This window comes from Miscanthus floridulus, chromosome 5 (assembly GCF_019320115.1).
Source record: "Miscanthus floridulus cultivar M001 chromosome 5, ASM1932011v1, whole genome shotgun sequence".
Taxonomy (NCBI): Eukaryota; Viridiplantae; Streptophyta; class Magnoliopsida; order Poales; family Poaceae; genus Miscanthus; species Miscanthus floridulus.
Window position 1 is genome coordinate 144242363 of NC_089584.1, and position 22276 is coordinate 144264638.

The 22276-nt window shown below is 47.3% G+C and overlaps 1 protein-coding gene across 1 annotated transcript; it reads left to right on the forward strand.

Moving 5' to 3' along the window:
* The first annotated feature begins 12387 nt into the window (after positions 1 to 12387).
* LOC136453959 (uncharacterized) lies at positions 12388 to 15276 on the forward strand. The gene is made up of 6 exons (XM_066454507.1): positions 12388 to 12791; positions 13689 to 13947; positions 14115 to 14151; positions 14308 to 14413; positions 14585 to 14698; positions 14858 to 15276. Exons 1-6 carry the CDS (start codon positions 12696 to 12698, stop codon positions 14999 to 15001), a joined length of 756 nt encoding a protein of 251 aa, XP_066310604.1. The 5' UTR covers positions 12388 to 12695; the 3' UTR covers positions 15002 to 15276.
* Positions 15277 to 22276: the final 7000 nt, after the last annotated feature.

The following is a 22276-nucleotide window of genomic DNA, read 5'->3' on the forward strand; positions in this document are numbered from 1 at the left end:
CTGGTTGGAGTAGCGCCGGCGGCGTTGCTGCTGCAGATGAAAATTTCTCCAGTGCAGTCAATCGCTAAGAACTTATATTGACAGTGGACTATGGACCCCATAGAGAACTCCAGTTTGGTGTCGAGCAGCGTCTCTCCGCTGTCGACTCCAACCCAGCAGAATGCGACCTTTGTGGAGCACCCAAGCATGGCCATGGCCACGCACTCGCGGTCGACGACGCCGAGAGCACGATCTCACGGAAGAACACGTCCCTCATGTCTTCTAGCTTGATGGCTCTGCCTGCGGCATCCACGTCCCCGTAGCCGTTGGTGGGATGGAGGACCCACCGGTCGTGGACCCTAGACACGCGTTTCGACGAGGACGTCGCCGCAACGTGTTCGTCTACTGGTGGGAGCTCAACGCGGGCGGGGGGGGGGGGGGGGCACGGGCACCGGCGAATGGATTCAGCAGCGTCACGGACGCCGCCTCGTCCATGAGCGCCAACCACCCACACGAGGAGCCGCACACCACCTTGCCGCGCACGTCGGGCAACGTCTTGAACAAGACATTCGTCTTCGGAACGCAGTAGAAGCCGACGCGGTCCGAGTCGGGGTCGAACGAGAGCAGCAGGAGCAGCCCGAAGGTCGCGAATGGAACGGCAGCGCACCATGGGGAGCAAGCGGATCGGAAGGATGCCGCGTCGTGGCCTAACGCGAGACGCTGCCCGATGGACTCGATGAGATCCTCTGGCAGGCCGGATCTCCAGTCAGGGAGAGGTAGGGACTTTCTCTTGGGATTGGGAGGCTGAGCCATGAAAGACAGATGACATCAACTATGGTTCACGCAAGAAACAACAAGCGAGGGCGATGGAACACGTGAGCGTGAAATCAAATGAAAGGAGAAAAAAACTGTCCCTTTTGCAAATACAAAGAGGGGAAGTAATTAAATGTAGGCAGATTTGACGATGTTCTCATAAATACAAAGATATTTCTTTTGTCTTAATTATCTTTTCTTTTGTGTTAATTCTCTTTCCTTTTGCTCGTTGCCATGTATGCCGGTGCATGCAAAACATGCAATGTGTATATGGATAGCACAATAATTTTCTATTTCCTGTTTTGCCGTGATTCCTCTATCATATGACAGGCAATATTCAATCAAGGAGATGTCGTGGGATCACATGCGTAGATAGACGGACGAACTAAAACAAATATCGCATAAAAAATATCCACGCTTTGTTTTTTTTAGTCGTTGGAGATTAACAAAACGTCAGACAGACCTTGGTTTCTTCATTTCGTCAAGAGAGAATTGCATTGCTATTGCGCCACGGACCCCTGAATTTTGGTTCCTGTCAAAACTCACCTTCTCCCTGCATCCCTGTCGCCATTGTTTAATAATCCTGCTTGGCTTCTGCAGTCATTTTCGGTTCCTTTTCACCACTGTTCCAACTTCCAAGCAATAATGTTTCTATTTTTTCTTCTCTTGAAAGAAATGTGAATGAACCATGCTGACTGCGACTGTTCCCTTGCACATGGGGCATACATGCATGATGGAGCATTGTCATGGGCTCATGGCTCAGCATGACTCATGAAGGGTTTTCCTTTTTCTTCGGTGATGACAGTTGCAGCCAAAGCAGCACATCGCTTAATGCTCGCCTTCTTTTCGTTTAATTAACAAAACAAAACAACTTTCTTTTTACAAAAAATAACAAGAAAAAGAACATTGGGTTGCTTGTGGAACGAACGTTGATGGCATAGCGGATTTGCGGAAAGGGACTAGCGAGCTGCTGCTTCGACTATCCGGGGCACGGGTTTGGTACACGTTTATACTAGGGTTCCATTATTATTCGGAAATCGGAAGCAGGATGAAACCGGGCCCCAGCAGTCCGGTCCAGAAAATCGTACTGCAACTGCAACCAATCCGGCGCTGCTCGTCAACAGCATGGCAGTGGCATGATGATGAGATTCCCTTGCTCGTAGGGAAGGGAAACGTCCTCTTTCTTTGTTAGTTGCTCCTAATAATCTCGTCTCCCTTTGTTAGTTAGTTGCTCCGAGTTGTCACAAGGAACACGAGACAAAAGCCGCACTTCACATCACTTCTGCACGGCGTTGGAGGCTGGACTGGCTTCGTCTACAGTGGCAGCTACCTTTGTTTTGCTTATTGGTTTTGTCTGTCTGGTCTCTGATGACAAAATTAGGACGCGACAGTCGGAAACCTGTGCATGTAATGTAACCTTCGCAAGCTTCCGCATGGTTGGGCCGGCTCGGTTGACTGACTTATCATTTGGGCCCGGTCCAACAGGCTGTCGGTGGCGTGTGAAGGGAAGACGGATGAGGGCAGGAGTGGGCGCGTGGCGTGGTTGCCACTGCAATGGCGCGGGTGTACGTAGGGAAGACGGAAGACGGAGGACGGCTGATGCTGTTTTGTCGTAAAAGGAAAATACTGTATCATTACTGATAAGCATGAATATGCTGTATATTATCAAGTCTGTCTAGTTCAACGCATGAGGTTCAGGCGGCCAGCTAGCAGCGTCGCCGTCCCCAGCTATTTGTAATTTCAGACGAGCGCCTGCCAGTGCCAGGTACTGACGTTTCTTTAACTTGGTGGACGGGGAAGAAGACGAGGAAAGGTACGTGCCTGGTGGACCCTCGTCCCTCGCTGCAAACCGAGACCAATGGAACCTCGCCTTGGAGGGTCGTGCGTGCGTGTCCAAAACTTTAAACTCAAAATGCGCCCGATGACTTTTTTTATACTGAGATAGACAGAATTGAGAACTGCATCTTTTTCACGGGAATTAATTATAGTTTGGCAACGTCCGCGTACATTAGATGGGCCTCTCAACTCTCAATACGGGCCATGGCAGGCGATAGAGCCAACCCATCGGTCCAATTTCGTGCCATTTGGTGCTGGCCTGTTAATACACTGGGCCTTCTGGCTTGGCGGCCGGGGCTACATTGGTTCTGGTCGCCTCACCATCAACCGTGATGGATGGGCCTCGCCATCCGCCGCGGCGGGCAGGGTCGCTTGCTCCGCTGCCTGCCGTACTCAGGTGCCATGTCACCATCATCTGTCCCTCTCAAAAAGAAATATCACTTGTGAAGAATGACTCAAAAAAGTTACCAAATATCACTTGTGAAGGGAGGAATAGTATAATATGTATAAGTTTAATAAATTAATTTCGAAACATATATCTATATCTATCCCAAATATTAAAGAGATAAATTTTATCTCCACCCAATTTTTTTTCGTTTGTTTCGTCCCGCTTTTTTTTTTACATCTCACAAATTGCGCTCGGCAAGGTGAGTGAACCACACCTACCACTATCCCACTTACGTTTTCATTCTCGCTTCGCGTAAAAGTATTAACCCGAAAATAGTGGATAGACTCTAAACCTTATACGTTGGTCTGACCCACTCTAAATAACCTCCCAATATTTTAATAACATACATATGAACGATCCAAATTTTAAATTGGACCGGATGCTACGTGCCCTCGCGTCCTCCGTGTTATAACCAATGCCCTTACCCGTCTAGCGACGAAATTCTTACGTCATTCCTTCGAAATATCTGCGTTTGCAAACATGCCCTGAAACTGAGGGGGAGGTACAGATACAGCTGCGCGTCATTTATTCACGCACATCAATGAGTCAGTCCGTCGTCGTTGTCGCTTCATCCGTCCGTGCGTGCATTGAGTTGGTTCCTCGTTGGAAAAGCAAGGAATGGAAATATCACTTGTGAATAATGAGTCAAATTTATTTAAATATATATATAAATTAATATTATAATACTCCAGGTTCCGCAACACATTGTCATTCTCGCTTTAAAAAGTCAATTTTTTAATTTGATTAAATATACATAAGAAAATATTAATAAGTATGGTACATAATTGGTATCATTGAATAGATCAATAAATCTATTTAAAAATACAAATATTGCTAATATTTCATATAAAAACTTATTTCTATGGCATTCTAACGTCATCCATGCGAAATTCATGCATGCGTTGCAAACTGAGGGGAGGTACAGATACAGCGGCGCGTCATTTATTCACGCACATCAATCAGTCAGTCAATTATTGTCGTATGGTCATGTTCGGCTGGTTGAAAAGGGATCGACGCTGATGGTGATGTTGATTTACTACGATTGAAAAATATTGTTAGAGGATGTTTAGTTCTACTGATTAAATTTTAGTCTATGTCATATCGTTTGATACTAATTAGAAAGACTAAATATGAGTTAATTATAAAATTAATTACATAGATGAAGACTAATTTACGAGACGAATTTATTAAGTCTAATTAATCAATCATTAGCACATATTTACTGTAGCACAACATTATCAAATCATGAACTAATTAGACTTAAAAAATTCGTCTCGCAAATTAGTCGTAATCTGTATAATTAGTTATTTTTTAGTTTATATTTAATACTCTATACATATGTCAAACATTCGATGAGACAGAGACTAAAATTCAATCTAAGAAACTAAACATGCCCTTATTTCACAGAAACTGTACCATCGATGAGTTCAAGCCTACATGGCCACGTCGCTTGATCCGTCGTCGTGGCATCGAGTGAGTTGGTTGCTCGTTGGTAAAGCAGTACTGTACGTGCTAGAAAGAAGACGTGGCCTGTTCCGGCCTCAGCGCGAGCCGTGCTGCGGTGCCCATGCGAAGCACGGGAGTGTTAGCACGTTCGGTTGCTAGCACGTTCGGTTGACTGGTTCATGAAAAAATATTGTTGGCTAAATTGTGGGAGAGAAAAATATTGTTTTAGTTGAAAATTTACGATTGTTTACTAGCCAGCCAAACGAACGGGCTGACTCCCGGTCCGTGGCCCGTGCAGCCGTGCTCCGTGCTCCGTGCTCGCGGAGGGAGATGTTAGATTGATCTCCTAACCTATAAACCCAACGGCTTATTGGGCCTTGGTCACGCGCTCTGATCGGGGGCGCCCAACCCTACAGGTTGGTGGGCCCCCGTCGCACTGTGCTATATAAAGAGGTGGGGGCCGGTGGCTCAAAGCACGAGGTTTGCCGTGAGCCGCAAACCCCACCGATAAACCCTAGACCGATCTAAGAGGGCGCGCAGCCAGCGACGGGAAGCTCCGCTGACCCTCGCCGTCGTCACTGCTACGCCCCGTCTACTCTGCATCGACGTCCGTGCAACATCTACTCCAATCATCACTGCCCGTGAGCAGACTTTACCGACGAAGCTGATGGAGGCCTCTGGATCCACTCCCTCTGGGATCTCAGGTTCGACACCTTCTCCTTCCTCTAGATAGCTTTCTAGGTCTACATCGTTACCGTTGTCTACTGCACTTGATGTCTACCCTCTAGACCGACTGCTAGATGATTTAAGGTTTATAACAATGGTACCAGAGCCTACTAGCACGTAGATCTAGATAGGGGTAGAGAAAGAATGAGATCACGATCTCGAATCGGATCTGATGAAACCCTAACCCTAGATCGGGTTTTAGGGAAGGAAAAGTATGAAGAGGGGAACCTACCCGGTCCTCCCGACACCGTCATCGCGCGGAAAAGCTATCACCGCCGCCATGGTTGGCGCGCGGACAGAGGCCCGGCTCGACCATGGCTCAGGGAAAAACAGTGCCGTCCCCAACCCATACCCTAACTCGCTCGGTGATTGACTGAGAAGGGAAAAGAACCGATTTCAAATCAGAAAAGCAAACCCTAATCCTAATCAGAAAATCGGGCCAAATCCGAATCAAAGAAACCGAAAGGGGAAAGAAGGGGAAGAGGGTGGCTCGGCTCGGCTCACCTCACCGTCGTGCACGCCACCGCGCGGGGAAAAGAAAGGGCCGGCCAGGGGTGATCTGCTCGCCGGAACGGCCACTAGGGCACCGCGGCCAGGCCGCTCGACGGCGGCGCGCTCACCCGCTGGGGAGCGCGCACGCCGGCGAGGGGGCCAGAGACGGCACCGGGGCTTGCTGATCTCTCTCGCCGTCGAAGCTCCTCGCTCGGTGTCTGCTGTGGCGGGACTGAGTGGAGAGGAGAGAGCAGTGAGGGGCGAAGAGAGAGAGAGAGCGAAGCCGAATGATGCTAGGTCAAGGGCGCCGCGGCGGTCGCCGGGGTTTTGATCCTGCGATGCGCGCGGGCAGCCGTCGGATGGAGACGGACGGCCACGAGCGAGTGGGCCAGCGCCGTAGCCCAGGCGAGAAAGGGCGCGAGGCCGAATTCCCGGCCCAGGCCTAGGTTGCGGCCTGGGCGCTGCGGCCTGGGCGCGGGGGTGTGCTGGCGCGCGCGGCTGGGCCGAGGGAAGCTGGGCCGGGACAGCAAGCGCGAGCGGCTGGGCCGCGGGGTGCTGGGCCAGGTGCGCTGGCGCACGCGCGCGAGAACAGGCCATGGGCCGCATTTTGCTGGGCCGCGCGTGTGCTGATCGGCCCGAAATGGCCAAATAAAAATAGTACAGTCACAATTTTTTTTCCTTATTTTCCAGAAAATAGTTTGATCAATTTTGAATTGAATTTTTATGATAATTTTCTGTACAAAATTTATCCAACGATATTTTTTGTTCAGTAAATAGTAAAGTTGCTTCTGGAAAATAGGAAAATAATTATTAAATGTTAAAGTTTCCGCTGCGTATTTAAAGATGTAATTTTCATTATTAAATTCGAACCAACGGGAGAATTTAATTTTGAAAATAGATATGTTTTAAATTGATTATAATATTGTTGTTATTCTGATCAACGTTGATTAATGGCAATATTATAATGTTTTGTCATACATTAATTCTATTTCTGCCCAACGGCGATGTAGAATTAGTGTAGAAAATAATTGTATGTTTTAATTTTGACCAACGTTAAACTAAGGCATGCAATTATTGTTGTTATTTCTGTTCTCACACTATTTGAATTGTGTTTTCAGGAGAATACAACTTGATGAGTTGTATCAAAGAGATCCCCACTCTAAAAGGTGATAACTATAATGAGTGGAAGAAAAAGATAGACCTGGCTTTTATCCTCGCCGAGGTGGACTGGGTTGTTACCACACCGTGCCCCAGAGAACCTATAACACCGGTGCGGGAGACTGATGAGACTGATGCTGCATGGCAAAATAGAGAGCGGGATTTTGCTCCCGTAAAGATGTCCTATGACCTTGAGCATAGGAAATGGATCACTGCCAACAAGAAGTGTTTGGCAGTGATAAAGAACACCATTGAACCTGCTATTGTGGGCTCAATTCTAGACTATGACACGATGACAGAGTACCTAGATAGAATAAAGAGTCAGTTCACTAGCTCTTCAAAGACATATGCAACCCAGCTGATCAAGCAGCTGGTTACAGAAAGGTACTCTGGTGGTGACAGTGGCATCAGAGAGCACATACTGAGAATGAGCAATCTGGCATCTAAGCTCAAACCAATTGATTTGACACTCAAGGATGAGTTTCTTATTCATTTGATTTTTGCTTCCTTGCCCAAAGAATTTGACACCTTTATTGTTAATTACAACATACAGCCTGAAAAATAGGATTTGGAAAAGCTCATAGCCATGTGTGTGCAGGAGGAGGAAAGAATAAAAGTTTCACAAGGTGGTTCTGTCAACTACCTAAAAGATAAGAAAAAGAACTATAATAACAGTTCTTCCTCCAAATCATCTGGAAAAGGTCCCATGCAAAAGTCTCAGAACCAGCAATTCCCAGTGGCTAAAGACCAGTGTCTCCACTGCAAGAAGACGGGACATTATAAAAAGAATTGTCCCGATTTCTTAAAAATGATTATGAAGAATAAAGGTGAGAACATTATTACGTTCGTAAATGAATCCTTGTATGTAAAGTTTTTAAAATCTACTTGGTGGATTGATTCAGGTGCAACTATTCATGTTGCTAATTCATTACAGGGATTCCGTTCGATGAGAACTTTGCAAAGAAGCGAAAGTTTCATTAAAGTCGCAAATGGAGTACAAGCAGATGTTGAGGCCGTTGGAGATCTTCCTCTAGAGCTTCCAGATGGCTTCATACTTTTTCTTAGAGATGTTCTTTATGTACCTTCTTTGCAAAGAAACTTGATTAGTGTATCAAAGTTGGACCATGATGGTTATGATTGCCATTTTGGAAATGGCAAATGTCGGATATTGTTTAATAATAAATGTGTTGGTCTTGCCTTCCGATAAGACGAGCTTTATTTGTTATCACTTCGTGAAAATGTGAATTCCGTATGTGATGTGAATGAAAATGCATCCTCATCGAACAATGGAAACAGAAAACGAAAGAGAGCTCACGATGCGTTGTCAAAATTATGGCACTGTCGTTTAGGCCTTATTTCGAGGGGGAGAATAGAAAGACTAGTTAAGAATGATATTTTTCCTCCATTAGAGCTCTTAGAGTTAGAACAATATAGAGATTGCATAAAAGGAAAGTATGTAAAGAAAATTAAGAAAGATGCCAAACGAAGCGCAGGAATTCTACAGATTATTCACACAGACATATGTGATCCTTTTCCTGTGAAAAGTGTGGATGGTTATGATTTATTCATAACATTCACAGACGATTACTCTCGGTTTGGCTACATTTATCCAATTAAAGAAAGAACAGAAGCATTGGATAAATTCAAAATATTTAAAGCAGAAGTTGAAAATCAGCATGATTTAAAAATTAAGATAGTCAGGTCTAACCGTGGGGGAGAGTACTACGGTCGGCATACCCCATATGGACAAGTTCCTGGACCTTTTGCAAGGTTCTTACAGGAGAATGATATAGTCACCCAGTATTCAACACCGGGCGAACCTCAGCAGAATGGAGTAGCTGAAAGGCGTAACCGTACCCTGATGGATATGGTGCATAGTATGATAAGTTACTCCACTTTACCCATGAGTCTATGGATGGAGGCGTTAAAAACCGCCATTCATATTCTCAATAGAGTACCAAGTAAGTCAGTACCCAAAATACCGTATGAGTTGTGGACAGGAAGAGTACCCTCACTTAACCACTTGCGTGTGTGGGAGAGCCCTGCTGAGGCTAAAGTTTTTAACCCAAACATTGAGAAGCTAGATCCCAAAACAGTGAGTTGCCATTTCATTGGCTACCCAGAAAAGTCAAAAAGTTTTCGTTTCTACTATCCTAACAGACATACAAAGTTTGTGGAAACGAGACACGCTGTCTTCCTAGAGGATGAAATGATTAGGGGGAGCATGGTAGCTCGAGAAATTGATCTTGAAGAGAAGCGGGTGTATGCACCCACTCCAATCATTCATGAGCCATTTTTCTCACTACCTGCTGTTGCTGCACCAACAGTATAAGACACTGTGGTGCCAGCACCTGTTGTTATCCCGCCTGTGGCAACAATGAATGATGATGAGAAGCCTGTGCCTCAGGATCCTATAGAACCTATTGCCACACATGAGGGGGAGCAACAACAGCCTCAAACAGAAAATATGCCAATTGAGGAGGCCCCTAGAAGGTCTCAAAGAGTTAGAAAATTAGCTATTTCTACTGATTATGAAGTGTACAATACTGAAGAATTTTAAATGGAGGATGATCCCACCTCATTTAAAGAAGCCATAAAAAGTGATCATTCATCAAAGTGGCTTGAGGCCATGGAAGATGAGATGAGATCAATGAATGCAAATAAAGTTTGGGATTTGGAGATAATTCCTAAAAGAGCCAAAACAGTAGGCTGTAAATGGGTCTACAAAACAAAACTTGACTCTCAAGGGAATATAGAGAGATATAAAGCCCGACTTATGGCAAAAGGCTTTACACAAAGAGAAGGGATTGATTACAATGAGACCTTTTCTCCAGTCTCATGTAAGGATTCCTTCAGAATCATAATGGCATTAGTGGCACATTACGATTTGGAATTATATCAGATGGATGTAAAGACGGCATTTCTCAACGGAGACTTAGAGGAAAATATTTATATGGCACAACCGAAATGTTTTGTCATGGAAGGAAAAGAATGTTTGGGATGCCGCCTAAAGAAATCTATTTATGGATTAAAATAAGCTTCAAGACAGTGGTACTTAAAGTTTGATCAGACAATAAAGAATTTTGGGTTTAAAGATAATGTTGAGGACAATTGTGTCTACGCAAAGTTTAAGAATGGGAAGTTTATCTTTCTTGTCCTGTATGTGGATGATATCTTACTTGCTAGTAGTGATGTCAGTCTACTACTGGAAACAAAGAAGTTTTTGTCCTCAAAGTTTGATATAAAAGATCTTGGTGAAGCTTCGTTCGTTCTAAGGATCGAGATTCACCGAGATAGAGGTAAAGAGGTATTAGGACTGTCACAAAAGGTATACATAGAAAAAGTCTTAAAGAAATTCAGTATGCACAAATGTAGTCCCTCACCTGCTCCTATAGTCAAGGACGACAGATATGGGGATTTTCAATGCCCCAGGTAAGCCTAGGCGTTCGGGTTACCCGATTTTTTTGGGTCGGGTAATTCGGGTAATTCAAAATTCGGGTAATAAAAATTGCTACCCGATATTACCCCTGAAAAAACACTACCCGCAAATTCGGGTAGCCGATAATTCGGGTTCGGGTTCGGGTATTACCCGATATACCCAAATTTATAGAAAACAACAAACTACACTAAATTTCAGTAGCGATCTATACATAATTTTAGCAGGAATTTGTATAGAATTTCAATAGCAATTTATAGAGAATAATATATTACAGTCACTCATTCAAATAAAGAGAATTATATTCTAATAAAGTGATAAGTTAAATGGTTCAGCTAACAACACATGATGAATACAAAGACAAAACAAATCTTTGGGTAGTTCGGGTAGTTTGGGTACCGAAGGATATTACCCGAATTACCCAAACTAATTTCGGGTAATCAAAATCGCTATCCGAATTTGGGATCGGGTACCTCGGGTTCGCGTAATTCGGGTCCGGGTTCGGGTAATTCGGGTACGGGTAATGGGTATCGAATATTTTGCCCAGGCTTAGCCCCAGGAACCAATATGAGATCGATCAAATGAAAGTGGTTCCATATGCTTCAGCTGTTGGAAGCTTGCAATATGCTCAAGTGTGTACGCGCCCTGACTTGGTATTTGTTATCGAGTTACTTGGTAGGTCCAGAGCAATTCTGGAATAGAACATTAGAAATTGGTAAAAAAAGTCTTACGTTATTTACAAGGAACGAAATGCCTCATGATGACGTATAGAAGATCTGATTCACTCCATATAGTGGGATATTCAGATTCTAATTATGCGGAAGATAATAGAAAATCCACGTCTGGATATGTGTTTACTCTCGCAGGGGGAGCTATTTCATGGAAAAGCTCAAAGCAAACCGTCACTGCATCGTCCACAATGTATGTCGAGTTTGTAGCGTGTTATGAGGCAACGGGGCAGATGAACTGGCTAAAGAAGTTCATACCCGGTTTGAATATGGTTGACGACATCAGTAGACCACTGAAGTTATACTGCGATAATAATCCAGCAGTACAGTATGCTCACAACAATAGGTCAAGTGGTACTGCCAAACACATTGACATAAAGTATTATGTTGTGAAGAATAAAGTCCGGGATCAAATGATAAGTCTTGAGCATATAAGTACCGAAAAGATGCTCGCGGATCCGCTTACAAAAGGTTTACCACCCAACGTGTTCAGAAAACATGTAGCCGGCATAGGTTTAAGGGAAAGCCTATGATTCCTGGACTATAAAGGGCCCAAAAGTTAAAGTAACTATTTCAGATCAGAGACGTGCATTGTAGCTGTTAAATCTATCGGCGATTGACCGTGACGATGAGACATGCTCTATGCATCATCTGTGAAGAAATGAGTAAGGAATAAAGGATTGAAGTTTTAAAGTTTAAAGATAAAAGTAATAGTGAGATCAAGGGGGAGAATGTTAGATTGATCTCCTAACCTATAAGCCCAACGGCTTATTGGGCCTTGATCACGCGCTCTGATCGGAGGCGCCCAACCCTACATGGTTGGTGGGCCCCCGTCGCACTGTGCTATATAAAGAGGTGGGGGCCGGCGGCTCAAAGCACGAGGTTCGCCGTGAGCCGCAAACCCCACTGATAAACCCTAGACCGATCTAAGAGGGCGCGCAGCCAGCGACGGAAAGCTCCGCTGACCCTCGTCGTCGTCACTGCTACGCCCCGTCTACTCTGCATCGACGTCCATGCAACCTCTACTCCAATCATCGCTGCCCGTGAGCAGACTTCATCGACGAAGCTGATGGAGGCCTCTGGATCCACTCCCTCTGGGATCTCAGGTTCGACACCTTCTCCTTCCTCTAGATAGCTTTCTAGGTCTACATCGTTACTGTTGTTTACTGTATTTGATGTCTACCCTCTAGACCGACTGCTAGATGATTCAAGGTTTATAACAGGAGGGAGACGATAGATGGGAAACAAGACGACGACTCAGCGCTCGCGTACGTCGTCGTCTCGGCTCAGTGCTCACACAAGGGACCAAGGAGAAAACCAAGAAAAAACGGGCGCGTGAGGACAGGCAGGGCGCCCGTACGGTGGACTAGTAGCAGCATGAGGCTGCTGCCAGGCTCGCTCGCGCCGGCCAGTCCGCCCAATCCCCCAGGCCCCACTCCACAGCTGACGACTGGTTGGGCCACCTCGCCGTCGGTCGCTGTAGCAGCCTGCTAGCCATTCCTCGTCCACAGCCACAAGCTGCTGCGACCTCTTCACTTAAGTCGAGGCTTGAGGGAGGCTCAGCCCACGCCTTATCGCTGTTGCTGCTAGATCCATCCAGGAGCCGAGGAGGACAGGAACAGGAGGGCCGGAGATGGCGAACGCTGGCGGCGGGGCGGCCGGGGAAGGGGAGTGGCTCAAGGTCGCCCAGCTCAGGACCCTCGTCCAGGCGCAGGACCCACGCGCCAAGGTCAGTCGCCCCCTCATCTATCTTCTTGCTCGGGACGCACGTACGTCCTCCGCGCACTAGTGCCATCAAGCCTCATGAATCATCCATCATATATCATTCATCAGCTTGTTCATCCTTGGGCACAGTGCGTGTACATACATATACATACAGAAAGGAAATTTTGAGTCGGCATCAGGAGGAGTACCGTACGTGCCATGCGTATATTTATAATCGATCGTTTCGTATCAGTATCACGGTGCGTTCGTTACTCCTTCAGTTCTACAAAGAATGGAAGAAGATGCGATTCCAGAATAGTGTTGATGATGTGAAGTTTGACTTCGTTCATTCATATATGATACAAAATTTATCATACTACAAGTCATACATATCGGTACTATGTATTTCCTAAACTTAAGATAGTTATACTTAATAACACGATCTAGAATTGTATCAATTTCGTTACGAAGATACTAGTATATTATGGCGAATGGGCGATTTTGCGAGTAAAGAAAGACCAGAGATCTCATCGAGGGGTGGGTGTCCTGTCGCTTCCAGTACCGGTAACTAAAGCACATCTTCATTTATTTGTATTTAGTTGGATGTTGCATGACAGCTGCTTTAGCTACCATGCAATTCGTGCTGCCACTAACAATACACCAGTCTTTCTCTGTTTAGTGTTTACAGTCCTATTAGTAGAAGCTAAGCTAGCTGAGCTTCGTTCGTGTATTATTAGTTTATTACTGGCAGTACGAGAAAGAATGTGTGTGTACTAGTTTCCTTAGTTTCGTGGTGTACACACAGCACACAAACATTCTGATGAAACCAGTAATATAACTGACCCGCCAATGCAAATTGAAGTGAATTCATAAATAACTCTTCTAAATAAAAAAAAACATGGACGGATGGATGGGCATGCAGGAGGTGGACAACCTGACCCTGCGTCGGTTCCTGCGCGCGCGCGACCACAACGTGGACAAGGCCGGCGCCATGTTGCTCAAGTTCGTCAGGTGGCGGGCGGAGGCGCCGCCCGGCGGCTCGGTGCCGGAGGAGCAGGTGCGCGGGGAGCTGGAGCAGGACAAGGTCTACATGGGCGGCGTCGACAGGACCGGCGGCCCCATCATCGTCGGCTTCCTCGCCAAGCACTACTCCGCCAACCGCGACATGGCAGAGTTCAAGAGTATACTAGTACGTCACCATGCATCTCCTCTGCAGTCTGCACTGCACTACTTGGCCGGCTTGCTTCTTCATCAAAATGCATGCAACATGCACTGCACATACATTCAATTCGTGCGCGCGGAGGTTTTCTTGCTGAGTGCGCGTGTCCTTCTTCTTCTTGTGATGCAGGTTTTGTGGTCTACTTCTTCAACAAGATCTGTGCCAGGTAAATTAAACGCAGTGTGTGTATCTCTCTGTGTCCAGCGCACTGAGGATTTACTACTGCTCATTAGTCATTAGCATGTAATAAAAAGAGAAGAGAGAAAAAAAGAGAAGCAGTACTCAGAGAGTATTATTTAACTGATGAAATGCGGTCATGCAGGATCCCCAGAGGCCAGGAGAAGTTCCTGGCCATCATGGATCTCAAGGGCTGGGGCTACGCAAACTGCGACGTCCGGGCCTACATCGCTGCCATTGAGATCATGCAGGTCCGTACGTTAATTGCTTCTGCTTTCCCCTCAACAGCCACACGCGTACGCACGCAACACAACAATAGGCTGCAATTGCATGCATGCTTGCTTGCACACCATCAGACAACGACGACGATCGCTCAACTGCCTGAATATGTCGAATCGATGACACCCTTCTCGATCGCGCAGAACTACTACCCGGAGCGGCTGGGCAAGGCGCTGATGATCAACGTGCCCTACATCTTCCTCAAGGTGTGGAAGACCATGATCTACCCCTTCATTGATGCCAACACCAGGGACAAGGTGATGATGAGCTGCCATGCCGCCATCAATCCATGCATCCATCGATGCTGCTAGAGGAGAGCTAGCTGCTGCTTCTCTCTGAAAGAAGAAGAGGAAGAAGCTGTATCTGTATGTAGTAGCTCATTTGCCTAATTGCTGCCCCGTTGCATGCATTTGCAGTTCGTGTTCGTGGAGGACAAGAGCCTACGGGAGACGCTGCGGCAGGAGATCGACGAGAGCCAGCTCCCGGAGTTCCTCGGTGGGAAGACGCCCCTCGTCTCCCTCAAGGACTACGCCCAGCAGCCTCAGCCCGTTTGCGAGTGAGTATGTCTGTTAACAATGGCCGCCCTGTGATGTGAGCGAGCCGCAGCCCAAAGCTGATTCGATCTTGACTAGCTACAGCCTACAAGAAGGAAAGTCCTGCAAGTCTGCAACGGTGTAACTGTAACTGTAACTGTAACTGTGAAATGCAGCTCTGCTCTGCCTGCTCGCCTGCGTTCTCCGCTGGCCGAGGTCAGTGATCATCTGCAGATGATCGAACAAGCGTGTTAGTACCCTGACGCTGGGCTGAATGGAAATGACAATATGAATGAGATGCATGGAACATGTGTAAGCGACACAGTAAAGGATTAACAACTCCATTAATTAGTTCTTGCAATGCAGCATCAGTTTTTTTTTTTTTTGTGTGTGTGTGTGTGTGTGTGTGTGTGTGTGTGTGTGTGTGTGTGTGTGTGTGTGTGAAAGGAATGCAGCATCAGTTGTCCGATTTTTCAGTAAGCAGCCAGAGTCGCTCAACGCCGAACGCGCGTAATAATGGACTTAATTGTTTTCAGGGTCCAAAACGCTCTCTTCAAGTTCAAGACGGACCCGTAACCAGCACTTGCGTCACACCGTTTGTTATGTAAATCCAAATGATAAGCGAGCGATCCACCGATGGATAACGACGATACCATGCAAAGTTGTAACTCGATCGACGGCCTTGCTTTTGCCATGTCCCTTTTTTTAATGAAAGTTATTGGTCAGCTCGTCGGATCCTCTTCCTCTCCCCCTAGTTTGCATATATAAAATAATTAAGTAAATAAACTCATAACCGAAATGGGCTGCGTTTCTTTAGTTCTGCAGCAGCAGCAGCAGGCGGACACAAACACGGAACTCATGTGAGACGCTTACTCAGCGGAATCCCAGCTTCCTCCAAAATTAAAATTTTCTTTAAAAGTAACGTTATTTACTTATTATAGTGAATCATTGTAGATCTCAGTTGGTTACGTGGTTATTGTATAAAAATAGAATCCTCTATCAATACCTGAATGGCCGACACTGTAGCCACTGAACTTGATTATGACCCCGATCGGCATACGATGGCCTGATAGGTAAAGGTATATCCGCTACCGGAAGGCCGATAGCACTATTGTTCCTACTGCTGGATATCAGCCCTGACTTATTAGCAATGGTACACTGTTTTTCTCTCAAAACAAATTAGTCAACGGTATTTTTCAGCCTGGTTTTTCAGCCAAACGAACAGGGCCATATATTGTGTTGTTACTTTTGATGCTTCATTAGTTTTTTTATCTTGTCAATTCAAAACCGTGAATCTCATGTGAATTTTAATTTGATGCAAAAAGTCAAGCTTGACATATTTTGTTTGAATTTTTCGTCATAGATTATGTAGTTTTGACATTAGCATTCTTTTCTAATGCTATATTTGAATCTTTATTAGTTAATCTACATAGCCTCTAAATGGCCTCCAAAAATCTGGAAAAAAAACTAAATTCATAGCTCCAATGTAGTATTTTGTCATATGATTTCTCGACATATATCTACTCAATTGAAATTCAAAATTTCTTAATAAAGCATCGCAGGCTTAGAATTAAGTTATAATTTCAAACTAAATTTAAAAGCATTCAATATACGCGTCGATGGCTTTGGTATTTATAAGGCATGATCATCGTATGGACATTTTCGGATGCTTGTAAATTTAATTTTAATTAAAACTTTGATTTGAGCATAAACTTTGGATGTCACCTGTCGGTGTTTCGAGTAAACACCAACGAGTAAATTTGTTTATTGCGCGTTTGACCCGGATGGTGTGCTAAAAAAGACACAAGATTTATACTGGTTCGGGCAGAATGTCCCTACGTCCAGTTCGTGGCTGTTGCTCGTGTTATTAGCACTGAAAAGTTTATAGTAGGGATTACAAACGGACTAGAGAGGGATATGTCCCAAGTCTCTGATGAAAAGGTCGAATGGATGCTGAGAGCTTGGTTGCTGCTCAACTGTGTGTGATGTGATTCGTGGTGCCTTGAATCGATCCCTCCCTTTAGTGGGGTGCCCTGCCTTTTCTTTTATAGACCAAGAGGAAGCAAGGATTACAGATGAGAGAAAGAAGAAAAACCAGAGGCCAAGGAGCTTCTTCAAAGATGCCAGGTCTTCCTTTTCCTCTGAGCGAGTCCCGCTGACACGACAGATGGTGCCAGAGATAGCTCTATGCTAGGTGCACGTCCACTGATCCTAATAGGGCCGCGCTGGGCGTCTGTCCGCTAATGATGCCATGTTCTGGCTTTGTCAGCAAGTGGTCACGTCCCATCCCACCCCGGCTGGCGGCACGACGGACCAGGGTGCTGATCCGCAACCCTACGGGGAGCAGACGGCGCAGTGACCATTAGTCCGTTATTGTAGATGATGCGAGTTTCCTCCTGGACCGTAGTGGTTGTCGTATGCTTCCGTTAGGATCTGTGCCCAAGGGCAAATGGCAGCGGCCACAATACTGTAAGACAAATGTCGACGCCTACAACACTGTTCGGGCTCTGACATGCCTGGAAGGGCTTAAAGCGTCCGTCTTGTCATATCCTGACGGTACTTTCCTACAGGCATGCAGGATATGGTCCTCGGTATTGCTGTTGACTTGAGTGCCCTGCCTTATCTACGCGTGTAGTTATGAAGGAGCAATGTGCAAACGTCGGGCGAGGTGGAGCCTAGCCCCCAGACATCAGGTGAGGCAGAAACAACTCTTAAACGTCGGGCGAGGTGGAGCTAGACATCGAGCGAGGCAGAGCCAATCCTCAGATGTCGGGCAAGGCGGAGCTAGACCACAGACGTCGGGCGAGGCAGAGCCGACCCTCAGACGTCGGGTGAGGCAGAGCCAGCCCTTGGGGGTCGAGCGAGGTGGAGCCAGCCAAGGTCGAGCTGACCCTCGGGGGCCAGACGAGGCGGAGCCTATGGCCTTGGTGGCTAGATGAGGCGATGCCCAGCAAGAGGTGTAGTCATGCTCCTGATGCTAGGTTGAATCAATATTGATAGGTATTAACTCATCCTCTTTGGGCACCCTAGTCTTGGTCCCCGACAGTAGCCCCTGAGCCCCAGAGCGATTCGAGTAGAATCGTTTGGGGGATTTTTTGACCTCCCAACGGGTGCGCGTGAGCGCAACCGGTGGGTGTAGCCCGCAAGCCTACGGAGGAGTAGAATATTCATTCAGAGGTTTTTTTGAAAGAGAGGATTTTGAGAGCCCTGGCCCTCTATTGTTGCCCATGGCGTGCCCTGAAGATGGTGAGTTCTCATTCGCTGAGGTTGGACCCTTTGCGGGTGTGGCCATGAGACTTGATGGTCTATCAGCCGAATAGCTCAATTGGGATCCTGGTATCCCATTCATGGGGATCCGGCCAGGGTCAGCTCGGCTAAGACTCAATTGCGGACCGAGACTCCCGTGAAGCTCATGCGCCTGAGTTTTAGTCGCTCGTGGGCCCATCCTTTGTCGTAAGGGTGCCTTGGGACGGTCGTCGAAACCGTTGATGGGCTAGCCCTTGAACTCCTAGGCCCAGGCGGGCCAAAGAAACGCTTTTTGACCCGTATGACCGTATCCCTATTACTGGTAAAGAGTCCTGGTCCGTTCGGAGAGGCGACACGTCCAACGCATCTTTGGAGGGAAAGGATAGGGATTGCGGGCGCATATCCCACGACGTGATGTGGTAATAGATCATGGTAGGCGTGGAGATCTAGGCGGACGGTTGCTTTCCTCACATCCATCACCCCTATAAAACCAAAGGGTTCGCCCCTAGGGTTTCAAACTTTGCCTCCTTGTGTTTGCATCTACAACCTCTGTCGCCAATCGCCTAAGCTTCCCGCATCCGCGTCCCATCCGTCGTCGAATTCGCATCCACCCACCCCAATCCTTCAATGGAGATGTGGTGCTGCCCTGACATCACCCTCCAGCACCTGGGAGGCCTCATTCGTTGCGGTCTTCTTTGCGCATGGACTGCTGCCGATGAGTGGCGGCTGCCTAGCGATGAGGACACGCCGTCGCCGCCTAACGACTACGTCGTGCCCTTTGTTCACTTCCATGAGTGGGGATTTGCCACCCCTGCCCACAAGTTTTTTTGGGGATTGATGCACTAATATAAGGTATAGCAGCAACACCTTAACCCCAATGGAATCTAGCACATTACGGCATTCATCACCATGTGTGAGGGATTCCTAGGGATTAGTCCCCACTTCAATTGTGGTGGTACTTCTTCGCCGTCACCCTCCTAAAGAAGCAGGAGAAGAAGCAGGAGCTGAACGTGCCGATGGGATACATCGGCATTCAGCTCCACAACAACTGGGTCAGCAAGTACCCATCGATGCATCTGTCGACCTCCAACAAGGGGTGGTATTCGCATTAGTTCTATGTCAAGAACGACGCCAGTCGCTCCCTTGCTAGAGTTTATCGGGCACCTCATCGAAGAGGTCCTAGACTCAGTGGAGGAAGTGGAGAGTCCTAGAGAAAGACAAGAAGAGAATCCAGGACATCTCACTGTCATCCGAATCCTGAAGGAAGGGACTTGAAGGGGTTGGGGATCATCGGTGCCTACCACAAACGGAGGGTGGCACCGCTGATGAGGTGCGCGCTTCCCCTGCACACGATGGCACCCGAGGCGTCACTCGACGAGACGGCGCTCGCCGAGGGAGCGCTCTCTCCCTCCGAAGTGGTGTAGCGCATCAAGGAGGCGATAGAGCCTCCACTGGATGACGCAGGCGCTATCCTTGAGTTTGTGTATCTAGGTGCTGGAACACCCCCCAATGCGGCCGAAACTGGGATACATCATCTTCATAAGTTTTCTTTCCTCGTGCCTCCTTTTTAATTAAACTCCCAACCTCTTGATGCTGATATTGAGATAGGGGGACCAGCCAAAGAGACTCGTCCTTATGGATCACCCGGTTCCACTGCCAAAGGACCCATCCGTGATGGCGGCCAACCACACCACGACCAAGCGGTAGCGGAAGGCAAAGGAGGACGAGAGAAGGAAGAAGCAGCAGAAGCTATGGGCACAGGAGCGAGGGGAGGACATAGACAATGACGATGACGATGATGAGGAAGGCGACGAGGTAGTTGCCGACACTAAGTGGGATGACCTGGAGAGCGAGGATACGCTGATAGGTATCCACTCGTCCTTGCAGGGATCCTTCTTGTTCCATGTAGGGGGAGGCGAGTCCATGAGTTCAGAGGAGGTGGGCCAGATCATCGACCCATCCTCAGAACCAGCAGGGGCAGGCGGATCCGCCACCGCGCTTGAGGTTCTAGTAGGGGGGGGTGGCCCTATCGCCGCACCTGAAGAGCCAGCAGGGACGGGTGGATCTTCCGCCACTCCTGAGGTGCCGATGGAGAGGGGTGGCTTCACTACCGCGCCCCAAGAGCCAACCGAGGTGGGCGGATTGCCGCTGTGCCCGAGGTGCCGATGGAGGGGGGTGGCTCTATCGCCGCACCCTAGGATGCAAGGGAAGCAAGCCCCTCTGCCCGAGAGCAGGGAGCAGGCTCAAAATAGCCCCACCCCAATGAGGTGGAGCAAGGACCTAGGGGTTCATCCCCTAAATGCTTCCTTCACCCAACAGCATCGATGTAAGTCATTGACTCCTCTATTTTTCTCTGTTCTTCTCTATTTTCAGCGTGACTTACGCCTTTTATTTCTTGCAGCGTCCTAAGATGGGGCAATTTTTTTTTGCGCTGGCGCCCAAGAAGAGCATCGCCATTCAGGTGAGGCGATGGTCGTCGGCCGATGTCGCACCCGTTTCAGGTGGGAGCGGTGCCGGTGTTACTGCCTCATCAGCCAGTCAGGCATCGCACTCAGTGGGACAAGTGGGCGCGGGGGCTCGAAGGATGCCCTCGGAGGTTGCTGAAGAACTAGCGACGTAGGTGGTGCCGCTACCGATGACAGGTTGGTCGGAGCTTCCGATTGCGCTCATGGTGCCGACCCCTGCGGATGCAATGTAGCCGGACAAGGCCCTGCCATGGCAGGTAGAAGTGGTGGTGGCCATGATAGGCGGGCCACGGCCGGACACCACTATGGTGGTGCCTAAGGCAGCGGCGCGACCCGCACCTCCGGTGGCCCAAATTATGGCTCTCGATATGGGCTGGATGGAGGGGGACACAGCTGAGGGGTCCCTGTGGTAGAACCGCCTAATTTAATGTCTCACAGGAGTGCTTGTCTTTCATTAGACACTAAGCACTCAAGGGAGAACACTAAATTACTCGGTTTCGTTGGGCACACCCCAGGGGAGAACCTGAAAATCCACATTTTTGCCATCAGGATCACAAATGAGAGAATAAAGCTTACATCATTCTTAACCATTTCTTATATCACTTTACATGAACGTCAGAGTATAACATTTATTAATATAACAGTGGAATGAAATCATATTATCAGAGTTATAAATAATTTAATTGAACAGCGGAATAGAAACATGTGAACAGAGTTACAACGGAAATAAACATCTATTAATGACATGATGAAGTATTAATATATAGCCTACAGCAACAGATTATGAAACTTTGATTTATAAAAGTATTTGGTGAGAGTCATAAATAACAACTACGATCGCAGCACAAAGGAAATCCTCTCTGAGCCCACTAGGAGGACTCCCCACACAAAGGTCAGCTCAAGCGTCCACCTGTTACCTGCAATAGGGGGAAATAAAACCCTGAGTACTCAATTGTACTCAGCAAGACTTACCCGACAGGAGAAAAGAAAAGACTCCAAGGATATACAAGGCTATCTGGCTGGTGGGTTTATTGCATTTGTAGGAAGCATTACTAAGCATGGGTCCTTATGTTCGATTTGTATTAATAGCCGCATTGGTTCATTAACTAACCATTCTATATAAGCACCTGTGCTACTTTCAAGCAGGTGATAAGTGTCGATGAAATATGGTCGGCAGTCTACCTAGGGGTATACCCAAGGTAGTAGATTGTCAGCAGACAGATGCGCAAGCCACAAACAAGACGGTGATGCAAGACAGACATGAGGTTTTATCCAGATTCGACCACCAAGAAGGCGTAATACCTACGTCCTCTGTCTGATTTGTATTGCTGTATGTCAATGCGAGATGTTTTTAGAGGGGTCCCCTGCCTGCCTTATATAGTCCGAGGGGCAGGGTTATAGATCTAGAAACTAATCCTAGCTAGTTATAATTGCCATATATGGCCGGATAAGGATTCCTATTCTAACCGACCAGGATCTTGCTTGATCACCAAATCCGCCTTGACTCCTTGCACGGGACTCCGATCTGGTTAGCCGGGCCGCATGTCGTATTTTGGTGGACCGGACCCACCGATCCGGGCCAGCCCAAGCT